At 31.9% G+C, this 16,657-nt stretch overlaps 3 protein-coding genes across 6 annotated transcripts; 1 reads left to right on the top strand and 2 right to left on the bottom strand.

Moving 5' to 3' along the window:
• Positions 1,062 to 5,704, bottom strand: LOC105166763 (RNA-binding protein 1-like). 3 transcript variants are annotated; one of them, XM_011086237.2, is made up of 7 exons: positions 5,459 to 5,704; positions 4,777 to 4,898; positions 4,432 to 4,669; positions 4,306 to 4,367; positions 4,141 to 4,222; positions 1,484 to 1,603; positions 1,062 to 1,379 (listed from the first exon to the last, which is right to left on the bottom strand). In XM_011086237.2, the coding sequence occupies exons 1-6, from the start codon at positions 5,547 to 5,549 to the stop codon at positions 1,500 to 1,502; spliced, it is 699 nt and encodes a 232-aa protein (XP_011084539.1). In that variant the 5' UTR covers positions 5,550 to 5,704; the 3' UTR covers positions 1,062 to 1,379; positions 1,484 to 1,499. The 3 variants fall into 3 exon arrangements, with proteins under 3 accessions (XP_011084539.1, XP_011084538.1, XP_011084540.1); XM_011086236.2 differs by having other exon boundaries at positions 1,062 to 1,366; positions 5,459 to 5,703; XM_011086238.2 differs by lacking the exons at positions 1,062 to 1,379; positions 1,484 to 1,603 and adding an exon at positions 3,573 to 4,011.
• Positions 6,446 to 7,807, top strand: LOC105166762 (protein yippee-like At4g27745). Of its 2 annotated transcripts, XM_011086233.2 has the most exons (3): positions 6,446 to 6,492; positions 6,607 to 6,706; positions 7,343 to 7,807. In XM_011086233.2, exons 2-3 carry the CDS (start codon positions 6,614 to 6,616, stop codon positions 7,565 to 7,567), a joined length of 318 nt encoding a protein of 105 aa, XP_011084535.1. In that variant the 5' UTR covers positions 6,446 to 6,492; positions 6,607 to 6,613; the 3' UTR covers positions 7,568 to 7,807. The 2 variants fall into 2 exon arrangements, with proteins under 2 accessions (XP_011084535.1, XP_011084536.1); XM_011086234.2 differs by lacking the exon at positions 6,446 to 6,492 and having other exon boundaries at positions 6,509 to 6,706.
• Positions 10,625 to 12,160, bottom strand: LOC105166761 (dof zinc finger protein DOF4.6-like). Its single transcript, XM_011086232.2, has 2 exons — positions 11,988 to 12,160; positions 10,625 to 11,575 (listed from the first exon to the last, which is right to left on the bottom strand). Exons 1-2 carry the CDS (start codon positions 12,006 to 12,008, stop codon positions 10,838 to 10,840), a joined length of 759 nt encoding a protein of 252 aa, XP_011084534.1. The 5' UTR covers positions 12,009 to 12,160; the 3' UTR covers positions 10,625 to 10,837.

Below are 16,657 nucleotides of genomic sequence, written 5' to 3'. Positions count from 1 at the left end.
TCTCCGTGGGTGACAACCAACTGTACCTAGATGATGAAGACACAGAAATAAAAAGTCACCCGTCCAACGATACCCCAAATTTTTTAATAAATGTCTTGGTTTTTCATGGCTGGAATCCAAAAGGTGAAATGCTGCTTTGCACGAAGCATACAGCAACAGGAATGAGACAGGACGGTTAACCAGAAGCGCTTTGAAAAGTAGTGTATTGGGAAAACGGAAATCTTTCTGAGATTAGCCCAGAAGGAAAGTTAAGCTGAGAGCTGTTCGACTAAAACAAGACCTCCTTGAGGTCATTAATCTTAATCGCAAACAGTAAAGGAAAGAGACCACAAATGGAAGATACCACCAACTCATTTCAAAATACCTTCCACCATACAGCATTTACAACCCTCAAATCAATGAACATAATATTTAGGTTTTTAAGTGCTGAGATAAACTAGTCATCAAGACTGCAAAACTCAATAAAATAAACAATAAAATAAACTTAAGGTTTCCCAAAGAAATCCTAGAATTTGGGGGCAATCCTAATATAATTTTCTGATTATGGCAACCTAGATCTTAATCCCCATTACACCACTACTTAAAATAAAGGGGGAAAAAGCAAGCAGATCAGCATGATGCAGAATTAGCATGAAATACGGGAAATTATAGATTTGATTGAGTCCTCAGTCAAGTATGGTAGAATATTAATTAAACAAGAGATTCTTGAAATTTCCTGTTTTGTAAAACAAAAGATTAAAGCCTACATGGAGACATAAAGGTAAAACCGCATCCATACGTGTATTCCAAAATAGTTAAGACGCAGATTACCACAGATTCGCCCAAATTGTGTAAGTTAAAGAAAGTTCCAAAACCACATAAAGAGAGTGCGAGAAGCGAAATCCACTTTTAACTACAGCGAGCTGGGCGGGAACAGGAGTGAGCAGAACCTCCTTCAAAAAAGGACATCAAACACACACACACACATCTCAGTTATGCACTCACCCGAGTTCGAACCCAAAACCTCTAGTAGGAGATTTTGAGCCCAATCCACTAGTTGCCCCCTAGGGACAAGCAACATGTCTAAAAACCAAGGAATCTGTAATGCAAACAAAATGATAATCTTACGCTGATAATTCACCATCACACCAGCAGTTACACAAGGTAGCCTCCAAATTACCAGCACTTATTACATAGTTTTCAAATACGGTGACAACACTGTACTCTAGCAATAAACTAAAGGGAAGGGAAAGGCAAACAGCTCTAAATGCAAACATGTATCCCTGCAGTTGATGTAAACCCACTGAGTCTTAAGCAGTCTGCAAAGATTTCATGAAACTCCAAGTCTTTGGTACACACAACTCATGATCTCCTCACTCAGTAGGTCCTACAAAGAAGCGCTGTTTCACGTTCAGAGCGATTTGTTGACCAATGGTAACTTTCAGTAAAACCGAAATCGCCATTAACAATAAACGTTCAAGCCTGTACAGATAGTATTTGTCACCTGTCAAGCCATAATATCAACGTTTCCCACGATGCCCGCCCCCTGACCTTGCACCATGATGGCGAGCAAATTGAATCCTTAAGTGAGCTGAGTCACGGTCATGTTCATCAAATTTATAACCTGCAACATTTAGCTCGACTATCTTATGGTCCCAACTGTCGCTTTGAATTATTATGGAAAACCAGAGATGTCAGAAAACAGATTGTGTCAGGGGTTGTCATTTTCACTTCACTATTTTAACTTCTTGAGTGCCCATTTGATCAATTAAATAGTTGTTATATTGAACAACAGAATCAGTAAATTATAGGTACTAGAACAATACAATCTTTTCTAGAAAACGTAAATGGGGATATTAGTTTCATAATATCCTTGTTTTCTTGCTACATAATGCAACAAATTGACACAGGATGAGATTTCATCAAGTAATCTCTAGTTTCAAATTAAACCTAGAGTATTTACATCTAATTTATCCTTTTTCAAAATAATTAGATGAAGATAAAATGGCTTTTGGCACCCGTAACAAAATATTGATGCACCCATTAGCATCAATGTTGAAGTTCAGGGACAAGCTATATTATGAAAATTTCTTACTGAGCATCAATTGTAATGGCCACACCAAAACCACAGAATAATATGATGCCACCCAATCAAAGCTAATTTTCAGTTTACCCAAGGAAACACAAACTTTTCCTTTGAGGAACCAAGTGCATCCAACACTTTTCTTTCTGCTGTAATGAAGGCTGATTCGTGATACTTACAGCTAAACTAAATCAAAACCCGCAAAAGCTTCAGCTCCATTTAGTTACTGTAGAGAAGTGTTCAATATTCTAGTTTCCCCAGAAATAAAGAGGAAGGCACAACCAAGTGAAAAGGGGAGATGCATGTCCAACTTGGACAGGTGATCTATATACCAAAGTTCATTATCTGGTTCCAGGTATACAGAAGCCTAACATTCTCTAGAGCATGTTCCTTATTCTGATGGAAAAAGTTAGATAATGAACCGAGAAACTTCAAACCAAGATCCATATTTCACTTTCCAGAATACATACTCCAACTCATGAAGTAGTGACCTAGAACTCCTGTCAAATTCTGAACTTAGTCTCAAAAAGGTCACGACACCCCATTAATGCTACGCAATTTCACTCCTTATTTTTTCCATTCCACTGGATGTACCCTTATAATGCATACAATCATCACGATTTTCATAATTCCACAAGACTCGCAATAACCACGAAAACAATTGAGATATTCCTAATTCTCTATCCACCTCTAGTGCTTAGGTAAGGAGTTAGGACCAAGAATCAGTCAAAAATGACAAGTGGGCTATTTCTTGGCAACATTGTGCTCAGTTTCATGTGTGGCAATTCAGAGTAGATGTCTTCTTAGTTGGGGAGGAATCCACACTACACAAGCCAGACCTTTTGAGAAATGTACTGAGAGAGGAGTAAGCACTCATGCAAATGACAGTCTTCTGCCAGCCACATTGACTTATCATGCTTTCGGTCCCATTCAAATGAAACTAACAATTGTCTGGACAGATTGGTAATGATGCCAAGTTCATAGTTGTTTAAGGCCAATGTACCACAGTGCAAAAGTGCCCCAGAGCCATGGGGCATGGCACACGGCGGGTGTTGTTGAAGCGAATTGCGCAATTGCATAAGTAAATTTTATGCTTTTGGTATTAGTGGCTTTCGATAAAAGTACTGCTATACAAATATAAAGATTACGAAGAAGAGAACTTGGGTCACACAAATTTCAGCCATTATTTAATTAAATCCGATCAATTTCAGCTCTTATTTAACCAATATGGACATTTATCTCAGCAAAGTAAAATTCTTTGTGCTATGCGAGCAATACTTCAGCAATAGACTCACATACTTTTAACAATATTTTCAATAGTTTAGCAATATAAAAGTTTTAACTCGAATTCAATACTTACAATATGAAAATTTGCAAAAATTATAAAAGCAAAACAAAAACAGAAAAAAGAAAAACGAGAGCAAAACGGACTAGCAAAAAGAATGGGAAGGCAAAGGAAAAAATAAAAAGGAAAAGAGCAAAACCGAGCCTGGGGAAAGAAAAAAGACGGAAGTGGAAGGTATACATGCTAAGAGAGAAACACTGGAGCAGCTGTTGAGAGGCTTCTTAGCTCTTCCCCCCTTTCTATCAAAATAATCCGACTGACTGGTCTCTCTTCAAAAGAAAGCACCATGGGTGTACCACGCGCCTTAAAAAAGGCACTGAAGAATGGCTTTTGGCCTGTTAAGAACTGCTCTAGCCCAAGCCAATTGTCATTGCACTATGGCCAAATTGTTCATGAGAAACAGATTGGGGAAGAATGGCCCTGGCCTCACACCATTCGTCATTTGCCCCATAGCAGGCCATTACTAACTATATTCAAGTTGTTCAATGGAAGCTGATATCCCACAACCCCCATCAAGTTCCATTGCCCCAAAAGATCAAGGAATCTTTGTTCTCACACACAGTATATGACGATTAAAAACAAAGGATTACTCTTTTTACGAATTCTGCATTCACAGAGAATTGAAATGAATCCAACTAATCTATTGGGAAACAAAAGGAGGACCAGACCAATCCTTTCCAAGTCAAAAGTGCTTTTGCATTGGAAACAACATTGAATCATGGGCCAACCTTACCTTGTAAAGCATCCATCGCTGTGGCTGCATGAGCTGGACTCTGAAAATCAACGAAGCAAAGCACTAGTGGATCACCCCCAGGCTGCACAGGTTAATTTCAGGCATTATCATTAAAGTAAAAACACAGCTAGAACATATAACTTCTATGATCAAACACATTCTTACGTGTCTTGATTCTTTAGTTACAAGCCTTACTTCTTTATATCCTACGAATGGGCGAAATATATCTGCAAACCAAATTAAAGCAACAAAACTAGCAGAAAAATACACATTATACAACAGAAAGGATACGGCATACTTCCCTGCGAGTGCAATTCGCAGGCAAGCCCTCTACAAACAACGTGCTGCTAGCATCGGGAGGAAGTGAAATTTCTGGCTGCACTGCTTCTACCCCAATAGACCGGATTTTTGTACTTGCTGCTGGTTCTGATCCTCCCACTGCCATGACACGTGGATCATCAACATGATGATGTCCACCAAGTCCACTGCTCATAGATCTTCCTGAGTCACCACCATATGATGGCATTTGCTGGTACATTAAACCAATATTTTTGAACATTCACATACAGCAAATATAGCCTGACAAATGAACCAATTAATCCCCACAAATTTGAAAACAACTGACAAAGTGAATACCGTGCTGCGCAGGTAGCGATCATATGATGCATTAATGGAGTCAGTATCTCTAATAACGCGCAATCCTCCCCTATCATCCTCACGGGCATAGTAGCCAGACAAGTCGTGCCTGCTAGGGATCTCTACATAATTAAGGTAAATCAGTTGACAAACCAATAAAGGGAAACATGGTTCACATATGCATCCAAAGTCATCAATTGATAACCCTGATCAGAAACATGAAAACGCGAATCACTATGTGAAACCTAACAAACCCCCAATTATGCTAATGCTCCTTTGTTTGAATGCATTTTAGCATATCCGAAAATGAGACTTTGTTAAAATAAAATAAAATCACAAATCAAGCAGCCGTTAAATGACTGAATCACAACCAAACTCCTAGAGATTATAATTTACCCATTAATTTAACCTACATTCCAACATATCTCAACTAAGGTTAAATACTTCACCCAACCAATTCAAACAAATTAAGCTAAATAAAATCAATTTGCACTTCACTACTTATTCTTAAAACATCATTCTCGCAAAATGCTAGCTTGTTCTAAACCCCAATTTTACCAACACGAAATATAAAATAAAATTAAAAAAAACCCCAAACCTTCTCACCCGCACCCAAAATAATTCACAGGATTCGCCTCATACATAACTCCAGAGATCAATCGATAATTGAACAGAGAATTACCATAGTCGGAACGGGGCCGTTTCACCACGTGAGGAGTAAGGGCCGCTGGCTGCTGCCTGCCGTCGCTATACCTCCAATAAGCATCCGCCATGAGTATTCACGATGAATTAAGAGAAGAAGCGAAGTAAAGAAAGTCTATACGGTTGATTAGGGTTTTTGGGTTCTGATTTTTTATCGAACAGAAGTAAGAATTAGAGCAGGAACGAAAGAAATTGAGCAAACGTAACAGCTCAGCTTTTCTATGTATCCGCCAACTCAAAAAAGCACCCTTTACAATTTTTATTTTTTTTTTCCTTTTCCTTTTCTGGTTTTATTACCCTTCCAAGTTTCATTTTATCAATTTTTATTTTAACCTTATATAAATTTTCCTATTTTGAATTAAAATTAAGAACTTCAATCCACATATTAAAGTATACAAATACCCCAAATTTGATAGTTTTAACCTATGTTTTTATAATTATGGTCCCACTTTTCTACTTAAATCAGATTTGATCGTTCTGACATGTACTATTTTACAAACTCATATTAAACTTATTTAAAATATTTTATAAGCTTTTACATCTTATAAAATATTTTAAGAGTTTAACGATATTTAATCTTATTTTAGAAATAAATTGTTAAAGTATTTAAAATAATTAATTAAGACGTAATTTAAGATATTAGAATAATAAAATTTTCATTTTATAACAATGACCGAAAAAGCCATCAAACTATTAGAATTTAAAATTATATAAACAGATCATTATACTTTGGGAAGAAAAACGCCAATTATATACAAGGAAAGTGAAATAATAACAAAATCATAAATGTATTTTTATTTATTAAAAATTAAGATTAAAGAGCTCATACAATATTCTTAATCATGTATTAAGCCACATCAAATATATAAGTATATTGAAATTATTATTATATGAATGTATTACTCAAATTATTAATATTGATATAATATATATAATTATTATTTTTTATTTACACCAAGTCTTGAAGTCAAGGCCTTGGCTTTTTTTCTTCAACTAAAGTCATCCTCTCTTGAGGTTCGCAGCTGCTTCTGCGCTTCTTCTTTCTCGGCAGAGCATCAACTACTCTCCCACTTCTATATATTTCTTTTTTCATTGTCTTAATTAATAATTTTGATATATATATTTCAGTTGAAAAATGGGGGAAATGACAGGCCGCCCAATTTACAGCTGCAGAAACTGCAGGAACCCTATTGCTCTACATCAGGATCTACTTTCCAAGTCTTTTAAGGTGAATTTTCAATCTTTTTTATTTATTTAGGAATATATGTTGTGTTTTCCATCACAAAAATATTATATATATGTATATTACTTGGATGTGGTGAAATAATTAATTAAATTGGTGACATCCAAATTATTGCTTGCTCAAACTGGGAATCAATCCATTATTTATTGTTGGAAATTCATTTAATTCAAGAATTTACCCCCAAAAGGAAAAGGAGGAAGAACTTGTAAGGGTAAATTATAATAATTTTTTTAAAATTTGTTATAATTGTAAATAGCTCGTTGTTGTTTAAAAAATTACAAATATCCTTTAAAATTAGTGATCGTTTAATAAATTATAAATACCCTCTATAATGAGTTGTCACGAAAAAATATTTACTATACAACTGTTAGTACCAAAGTGGTATTTGTATTATCAAACAAATAGAGATAATTGTAATTAAGACATTGTTAGGAAAATTGATGAAATATTTAATTTTGTTTAATTTCACAGCATAATCAATGATAAAAGTTATGCCCTATTTTTTCACGGAACTCAATTGACAATTGTTCTATAACTCCTGATATTGTAATTATTAAAATCAAATATTTAATTTAATTTAATTTGCAAGCTTCTAATTAATTATTTTGATTATTATTGTAGGCAAAAACTGGGCAAGCATATATGTTTGGGCACGCAATGAACATTGTGGTTGGGGCAAAGGAGGACAAACAACTGATGACTGGTTACTACACAATTGCTAACATATTCTGCAGCAAATGTGGGGAGGAAATGGGGTGGACTTATGTGAGAGCTTTTGATGCAAGAGAGAAATACAAGGAGGGGAGATACATTGTGGAGAAGTCCAAGATTGTGAAAGAATACTGAGGCCAAGTGAAGTGCATTTATATATTATGAAAAATATATTTAAGTAAATTTCTTGTTTTTCTCCGGACGTAAGATGCACGTTTTTACCTGTCGTTTACTTATTTTTGTTATTTTGGAACTTGTTGATTTAAGCTGATATGTGTTGTTGTTGGTGGTTACTGACGTTCTGTTTAGTATGTTTGAACGAGTTTGCTTGTAATATATTCCTGTTGAAATAAATATGATATTGAATTATTTTAACTGGCAATAAATATTAAAACGGGCTTCCGTGAAGTTTGCTATAACAACAACTACCCCTTCATTGTTTAAAAAACTACAAATGCCCCATCTGTTATTAACGATCGTCTAACAAATATCTCCTTGTGGCAGCCCATTGCAGGCGTTAATTCTAAGGGGATATCTGTAATTTTTCAACAACAATAAAGTGTTTATAATTATGACAAATCTTGTAGAAGCCCGTTGTAATTTATCCTAAAATATAATATATATTCATGAATAAAAGGGTGTTTCGCTAAGTCTAGTAAAAATAAGATCTTACAAGTTCATACATGTTGTAATTTTTTTTTTCAGATTTAAAAGATGTGGTATCGTATTCTAAAAAGAAACTTATGAAATATTAAAATAAAATAAGGACATGGGACCTATAATGTGTTCTTTATGATAATTTTGTAATTATAATTTGAAGAAAATTGAATTAACTTGTCAAATTTTTTTTAAAGAATCTCATAAGGTTTTAATATATGTTTTTTAACCTTATAATTAATTACATTTTCTGAAAAATTTATCGAGCACTTTACATATCTTATAAAATATTTTAAAAAATTTATAAACTTAGTCGAATACTCTCTACTTTCAAAATACCTCTAATAACCCATAAACGCCCAGTACTAAAGAGAATTTTCTTAGAAAAAAAATAAAAAAAAGAAAAGCAATGAGAAGAACAAGTTCAAGATCTAGCCCACTTCGCTTATGGGCCTGGCCCAGATTAGTTGTAGCCCATAAAAGGCCCATTGACATAAATTCTAATGATAGTCAACGTGAATGAGAATTATAGGGTAATGAATTGAAGGATTTCTAATCCATATATGCATTTCAAAATATATAAATAAAAATTAATTAATTCTATTTTTCTTCATTAAAATAAAATTGAATTAATGCATATAATATTTAAATTATATAAAAATCAACTTCAATTTTCTCTTTTTCCACTCAACCTAAATACTCTTAATATACTTCTTTCTCCTTAAATAGTCATATTCTTTTATTAATAATTTTTTATTCATGCATCTTTAAGTTATTCATTTCATTAATTTTGATTAATTATTTCTTTTATTTTTTTGTCATTTAATTAAATAAATATTAGAAAATTCATTATGCACGCTTGCAGAAGGGAATGTTTGTGGCCCCCTAATTCTTTTCCCAAGATTAAAAAAAATGTAATTTATTATAGAAAGATTTTAGTTCGATCGAAATGAGTTTTGATATAATGAAATGTAATTCACAATCATAAATAAATCGTATTTACTATGTAATTTATATATAGTAAACATAACAATACTTACTCTTGATGTGTTGAGAGACATAATCGGACCCTGTTGCACAAAATATTATTTATTCTGACTTTTTATGAGCTTTATAATTTTGTTTTAAAAAGACGCATCATATGAAAGATGTGAACGGAACTTATAAACCGTCCAAACTTCTCATTTACAATGGATGCAAGACGTGTGCCTTTTATCATCAACTACCCAATCAATTAGATGAAGTCAAGTCTGATGTGAGGAAAAATTCTAATTCGGATTGAAATTAATTATATGACAAGTGTAATACACGTATTATATGATTTGTGTACAATTTAAAAAGATAATCAATCTTATTACTAATATAAGACACCTACTATACGATTAAATTAATTCGATCAGACCTGATTTAAATTAAAAAAAATCATAACCTAATTCTCATCATATAGTAATGCATTAAACTTCCCTTAGTTATTAGTGCTCTACCATGTGATGTAAAGTTATGAATCATGGGCCAATGTCTACTTATCTGTATATCACACACATATACATGTATATATATATATATATATATATATTCATATTATATGCAATTTTTAATTGTTCCAATGTGCTTTAATGGTTGGAAGAATCTGAAAACACAAACCAGCCATCATTGCTATACTACTACTTACTTTGATAATACAAAATAAATTAATAACACAAGTACATAATTAAATAAATAAATCATCATCAATCCCACTAAATTCCCTATCTCTTATTAACAATTATGATAATATAATGAAATTTATATTGTGCTGATATATAATATAATCCACATAGTTCACAATATTATTAAATTATATATTGTACTGGTAATCATACATTATATAAAAAAAATTCTGCTTCGAAATTGGTCATCACACCACCCAAAAAATACATTTATTTTTAATGACTTTTTACAATAGAATAACGAAAAAATCCGTGACAAATTGAAAACAAAAAAAACTAAAACAATTAATATATATATATATATATTTTAATTTGGGATATATAAATGGAAACATCTCCATATTGCATGATGATGACAATTGGGGGAAGCATAGGGACCATATATATTAACAAGTACAACAAGATATATATATATATATATATATATATCATTATATGTATCTGATGATGAATACTTGAAACCAAATGAAAACGTGCAAACAAGTGCTGTACAAAGTACAACTCCAACGATGCACAGAAATTGAGATTTGATATATATATGCATGGATGGACTGCTAAGAATTGAACGATGAATGGGTGAAAGTTCATCTTTTTTGCTTTAGAAAGAGAGCTAAAATGGAAGAAAAGTTGAGGCATTTACAGTTCCACATGACAGAAGCAAATCTGGCAATTTTGCAGAAGAAACCCAACACCAAGAACCCAAGTGGGATTTTCTTTTTTCTTTTTCTTTTTAAGAAATATCAAGAAAGAGAAAAGGAAATTAACGACACATGCATAAGTTCATAACCTATATATATATATATAAGACTTCTGAAAACAAGAATCATAACAAGCATTCGTAATTCTTAAATTACTGACAGAGGTATTACACTTCTCATGTGATTGATCGTTCTTCTTAAATTATATACTAATCACATGATAAATGTAATTTTGATGGGATCAGACCTGATTCAAACTAAAATATTCGGTAGTTCAAGAAAATTTAACATAAGTTATTAAAGTAAAACAATAATTAGATAAGGGTTTGATGATGAGATTTTCACCAGGAACCTCCAGACAACATGCCACTCCAGTATCCATGATTTGACTGATGATGATCCCCTTCATGCTCTCTGTGATGATCTTGAAGCCCAAATTCATGTAATTGATCATCATGAGCTGTTGAAACAGGCTTTAATTCCTCAAAAGGGAATAGGGTTCTTGATGAGTTTGTGTGATTTTGCAAATTACCAAGCCCATCTAGTGAGAAACTCAAGCTACTTGGCTTGAAGTGATCATGATGCATAGAAACTACTGGCAAAGAGAGGAGCTGATCAGTGGATGTGAGAAGAGAAAAGCTGTGAGAAGGGTGGTTATTATAATTAGGGTTTTTAGGGTCAAGCCCAAATTGTACTAAAGGGGCAAAATCATTGTAGATGGGGGGATTATAACCTACATTTAGGGCTTGCCCATCATGGATCTTAGGGTTTTGAGGTGAAAATTTTGGAGGGCTGAGATTTGGGATCATCACTTTCTTGGATGAAGATGATGAGGATCTTTTGTTCTTCCTTGAACCTCCACCCACTGGGACGTTCCTCAAAGTGCCCCCTTGAGTCCAGTACCTTCGACAAGTCTTGCAGAAGTATCTGGGCTGAGAAAGACTGTAGTTGTTGTAATAACAGAACTTTGTGTTGGTGGAATTGCACCTCGGACAATTCAAAGCTTGTTCCTTGTTTGGCCTAGGCTTTTTCTCTGTGCTAGTTCTTGGGTTTTCAACTGGCCTCACTACTCCAATACCCTGAGATGGAAATTAAAAGGGATGAATCAGTAATGCAACTTTTGCTTAAAGAAATCAAGAAAATTAACACCAAAGTTATATATACCAAACAAACAAGAAAAAACAAGAAGCTTTTTTCTTAAATCTTGATGAGGGCTATCTTACTTAGGAAAAAGCTATAGAAACAAATGAAGTGAGCTTTTGCTTTTGTTTTTTGATCAGATCAGCAGCCTTTTTTTTCTCCCAAGGAAAAGAAAGAAAAAGTTGAGAAAACATGAAAATCAAAGCAAAAAGATACATCAGTGGTGGGGTTTTATTGTGAAAAATTAGGCTACAAAATTAATCTGAACCCTAGAAAGAAGTAATTGTGATGATGAGATGGATGATATGATTGAAGGGAAACATGCATGTTTGTGTTGTGTGGTTTAATTACCTGCGGCCAAGCAGTAGCCATAGAGGGAAGAGGGAGAAATTAAGGGAAGAAGATAGAGAGAGAGAGAAGAAAAGAAAAGGTGTGGGAGAGTGATGAAAGAGAGGAAAAATAAGCAACTTTAGAGCAGATGTGTTAAAGCAAGAAAGGTACTTGAGGAGGGTTAGTTTGGCGGTTCCATATGTTGGCTTCCTATAATATGTGCCCGCTGCAGGTGGGGGAAAAGCAAGAGATGGGGTGGGGGCATTTCTCCACTTGCCAATATTTCATCTTATTATGTTGTGTTATACATATATAAGTGAGGGATAATTACATCAGTCCTCCCCTAATATTTTATTGTAATAACACGTAAATTGATTGTGGTTTAAGAAATATATTTAGTACTCTTTTAAGTTTATTTTTGTCTAATAAATATATCTATTCGTTAGTTAAAGTTCACCAAATTTAACAAAAAAAGTTTGAATGAAAATTATTTCACCCCAACTGATTTATTATTGACTTATTACATGTCAAACAAATCATCATTTTTTATATCTAAACTACACTTATACATTTTCGCACACGAATGTATACAAGGGGGTATATTTTCTTCCTTACAAGGGTAATTTAGTAATAAAAAAAATTGTTTGACCTACAGTAAGTAAATAATAACTCAGTGAATGATGTCTAATGTATAAATTTATTTGTTAATTAGACATAAATAAATTTTGGGGGATACTAGCTGTGTGTAATTTTATGAACTATATGAGCTCTATATATATACATAATTAGTATCAGACGAGAGATTTGAGTGATTTACAAATTTCAACGTCTCCCTTTTCTTGCAAGACGTTTTTCCAAAATAAAACTATATGATTCTTGTCAGAGCAGATAATACTCGTATAAAGCCTTCAATCATGATGTGGTGAGAGCTAGCACACCACATCATCTGACGTCATATATAAGAATGAAGTCATGTGCCCTCTTCAAGTCCTCTTGTCGAGGCACTAATAATATTAACAAAACTCAAATGTCGATTACGAATGAGAAATTTGTTCAGTTCTAAATTTCAAGACTACCCATATATGAAACATATTTTTACAAAATAAATTTATAAGTCTAGAAAGTTAGAGTGGACATTATTATACCATACCACAAGGCTCAATTACGCGGCACATTACATCAAATTAATTAATACATAATTTATTTATCTATAGTTAATGAGTGTGAGTCCCCTAACTCCACTATGCATATAACATATATATACCTTAACTAATTTAAAATTATCATCTGGCATTGCATTATATTATTATGAGAATATAAAGGAATTATTTTAAATTAATTAATAAATTATCTTAAAATTATTGAATACATATATAACCCCTTCTTAGCACTTTGGATTAAAAATTTATAATGAATATGAACCTAAAGATTAGTGGCACCGACGTTGAAAACAAGTAAAATTTTCTTTTTAAATTTTAATAAGGAAAAATCGTGATTTTGATCCCATGTGTTCGGGTCTTTTTTAATTTAGTTTCATTTGTTAGGATTTTATCACAGTGCATACCGTAAGTTAAAATTTTTCTTAATTTTAGTTGTCGTATGTATTTTTTATCCAATAATTAATGAAAAATACGCATGAGAGTACTAATAACTCTATTAATTATTGGACGAAAAATTCACATGATGATTAAAATTGATAAAGATTTTCAATTATAAAATATAATGTGAAAAAATCGTAATAAATGAGTTTAATAACATAAATAAGAATTGGAAAAAATGTGATTTTTCCTTTTAATAACATAAATAAAAATTGGAAAAAGAACCAAATTAAGGTTCTTGGACCACATATATAAAAAGCGGAGCATGCAAAAATTCTTTACGCAAATGCCTAATTTGATTATTTCACGTTTCAATGAGGAAACATATATCTCTACGCAGTGCTCAACATATCAGAATCACGTTTTCTTATTACGGCAATCTTCATCTATAATTAGAATTCCCTATATTAATACAATACTAGTATGAAATTGTGAGTGCAGGGAATCATTCGACCAGAAGTCAAACACCATGACCCTCGTGGCAGTATCAGAGCCAATCGCTCCGATAAAGGGCCCCACTTCTAGCCAATCAGAGCCTGAAACGTTGGGAGGCGTGCACGAACTGCAGGAAGAATAAAGGAGACGGCGCAGCTCGTTGGGTCCCACCCTCGGCCCAATTAATTGTTCACTTTCCTTAAAATATTTCGTACAAATGCATTTTGGAAAAGAGTCAAAGTCTCGTAGACAATTGTATTCGTTTTTTTCGTGTTTTATTGTATTTTGTGAAGATAAATAAAGAAAAATAAAGATAAATAAATATATACAAAAAATATATATATATTTGATTTTTTTAGAAATAATTTAAAATAAGTTTTATATTTATATTTGGAATACAAAAATTACTATTCATTATCAAATTTTATCTTTTTTATATATATTTATGTATACATATGTGTATATATATATGTATTTATATTAAAATAATTAAAAATATCCCAATAAGGTATTTTTAAATGATGACAAATATTGAGTATGTTTCGACTCATTTTGAAGATTACTTGAAAATGAAAACAAATATAGTATTGATTTTTAGTGTATTATTATTACAACAATGATAATTATTTCTCTTTTTTTTTTAAAGAAATACATCAATCCACCAGTACTAATATCAATAAAAGAAATTACATATATTTAATCAATAAATCAATATAATTAAAAATAGATAAATTATAATAATTCATACAAAATGAGACTCACATCCACACTTCCGATAGGACTCGAATTCACAATTTCAAACATGTTCATGAAACCTCAATTTTAGTCTAAATAATTAGGCTAAAACATGATTGGTACTTTTCACTTGATTGAGATAGTCATATCATAAGCTTAATTCGACCTATATTTTTTAAAAATAAATAAAAAATAATAATCTATTTATATTGTAAATTAAGTGGGACAAACTTGTTTATATAAACAGGCCACATATTAAGAATTGCAATATTAATTCTTTAAATTATTATTACATAAATCATAAAATGTCACCATATCATAATATATTCTCATTTTGTAGGCAACATTCTTGTAATTTTGATGTAAAATACCTAAGAGAGGTAAGATTAAAAACCTCTTCCACACCCCAACTATCTTTTAGCACAAAAGGGTAGGTACGTACTTTGATGAAAAAAGGTTCCACATCCACGTTTAACTGAAACCCTCTTTCATTATTATTACCATTATTTTTTTTCTTGGGTCCACTAACTCTCAACAAAATCTTAGTGCTCTCATTCCTATATTAAATTAGCCGTACTATAAAATTTTTTTAATTTTTTTATAATATAAATAATTACGATTTAAAATTTGTCATAAATTAATATTATTAATTATAGTTAAATAAAATAAATAAAAAAATTATTTTTTTATTTATGATTAATCAGTATTTGTCTTATTTTTAGTTACGATCAAAACATTTATCGAAGTTTTAACAATAGCTAATAGTTTAGCTTTATTTGCAGAAGTACTGACTAATGGCCGTTGCGGTGCCCTCATTAGTTTGTGCTCGCTGTAATTTTTTCTTATGACCTTAGTAATTAATTATAGCGAAAAATTATATTTCTTAAAGTGCAATAAAATTCATTCAAATTCAATGTGTGCATGTGTACAATTTTATTGTGTTATTTAATAAAATAAAATGAATAACTTATCAAAATTAATAAAAATGGATTATCTTTGACTTTATATGAATAAAAAAATAATTAATTAATTAAAGAAATTATTATTTATGAAAATAATAAACATACGCACAGGTATGTCAGTCAATTCCCACATTGTCTACCAAAAGTAAGTTTTCTAAAACTTGGATCCTTAATGTATAATATAGATATTTAATTTTTTTTAAAAGTAAAAAATAAATCCACTTCCTAATATTTGATCAAAATTTACTGATAATTTGAGCTCCATATATTAACTTAGCAAATATAGTTCGAACAAAAAATTTCATCTCATAAGTTTTTGAGCTCGACTCGTATCCAATTTAATTAAAATTTGTAACAACTTAATTTTTTTAATAGCCAAATCATTTTCAGACACATCTCAAACTCGACTCAATTAGATTGGTTTACACCCCTAGTTCCAGTTTTTGCTTCCATGTGAATCTATAGGGGTAAATGACCTTTTAGCCCCCTTGAAGGTGGTAAAATCTTTTACTAACAATCCCATTGTGTTTTTGGGAAAGGAGGAAATAAGACCAAAGTAACCTCAATTTGATCAAAATTTTTGAAGTGAAACAACAAATTTATCCTCAATAGGACCTACATAATATATATAGAGAGAGAGAGGGACATAGGGCTATTATTGTCATTTCACTAATTCACAAGGGTGAAATCCCATTTTATCCCCTCGCCATAGTGCATTGTGAGATGGAATTTCCTTCTTTATTTAATATATAGGCAAAGGAGGGAAAAAAAAAAAACCAGAAAACCTTACTATAAAAAGTATAATTAAAATAAAAAACGTGAGTGGTTTGACAGCTAAAATCGCAAAAGGCAGGCGGTGGACTAGACATAAAGTTGCATAAGTCATTTTTTCTTTCAATAATTTAATTATGCCATTCTATTGCATCAGTCACTAATCTTTATAATTAATTATACAAGTGTT

Source organism: Sesamum indicum, linkage group LG7, assembly GCF_000512975.1.
Source record: "Sesamum indicum cultivar Zhongzhi No. 13 linkage group LG7, S_indicum_v1.0, whole genome shotgun sequence".
Classification (NCBI taxonomy): domain Eukaryota; kingdom Viridiplantae; phylum Streptophyta; class Magnoliopsida; order Lamiales; family Pedaliaceae; genus Sesamum; species Sesamum indicum.
This window is presented reverse-complemented; position numbering and strand designations above follow the sequence as displayed.

What these genes read in the sequence shown, in the direction of transcription:
- LOC105166763 (XM_011086237.2), bottom strand. Translation starts at nt 5,549, where the DNA reads ATGGCGGATGCTTATTGGAGGTATAGCGACGGCAGGCAGCAGCCAGCG. An exon ending in CACTCGCAGGGAAGTATGCC is followed by an intron (nt 4,368 to 4,431) that starts GTATCCTTTCTG and finishes TTTGGTTTGCAG; the next exon opens with ATATATTTCGCCCATTCGTA. An exon ending in AGCGATGGATGCTTTACAAG is followed by an intron (nt 1,604 to 4,140) that starts GTAAGGTTGGCC and finishes TAAATGTTGCAG; the next exon opens with GTTATAAATTTGATGAACAT.
- LOC105166762 (XM_011086233.2), top strand. Translation starts at nt 6,614, where the DNA reads ATGGGGGAAATGACAGGCCGCCCAATTTACAGCTGCAGAAACTGCAGG. An exon ending in TACTTTCCAAGTCTTTTAAG is followed by an intron (nt 6,707 to 7,342) that starts GTGAATTTTCAA and finishes TTATTATTGTAG; the next exon opens with GCAAAAACTGGGCAAGCATA.
- LOC105166761 (XM_011086232.2), bottom strand. Translation starts at nt 12,008, where the DNA reads ATGGCTACTGCTTGGCCGCAG. An exon ending in TGGCTACTGCTTGGCCGCAG is followed by an intron (nt 11,576 to 11,987) that starts GTAATTAAACCA and finishes TTTCCATCTCAG; the next exon opens with GGTATTGGAGTAGTGAGGCC.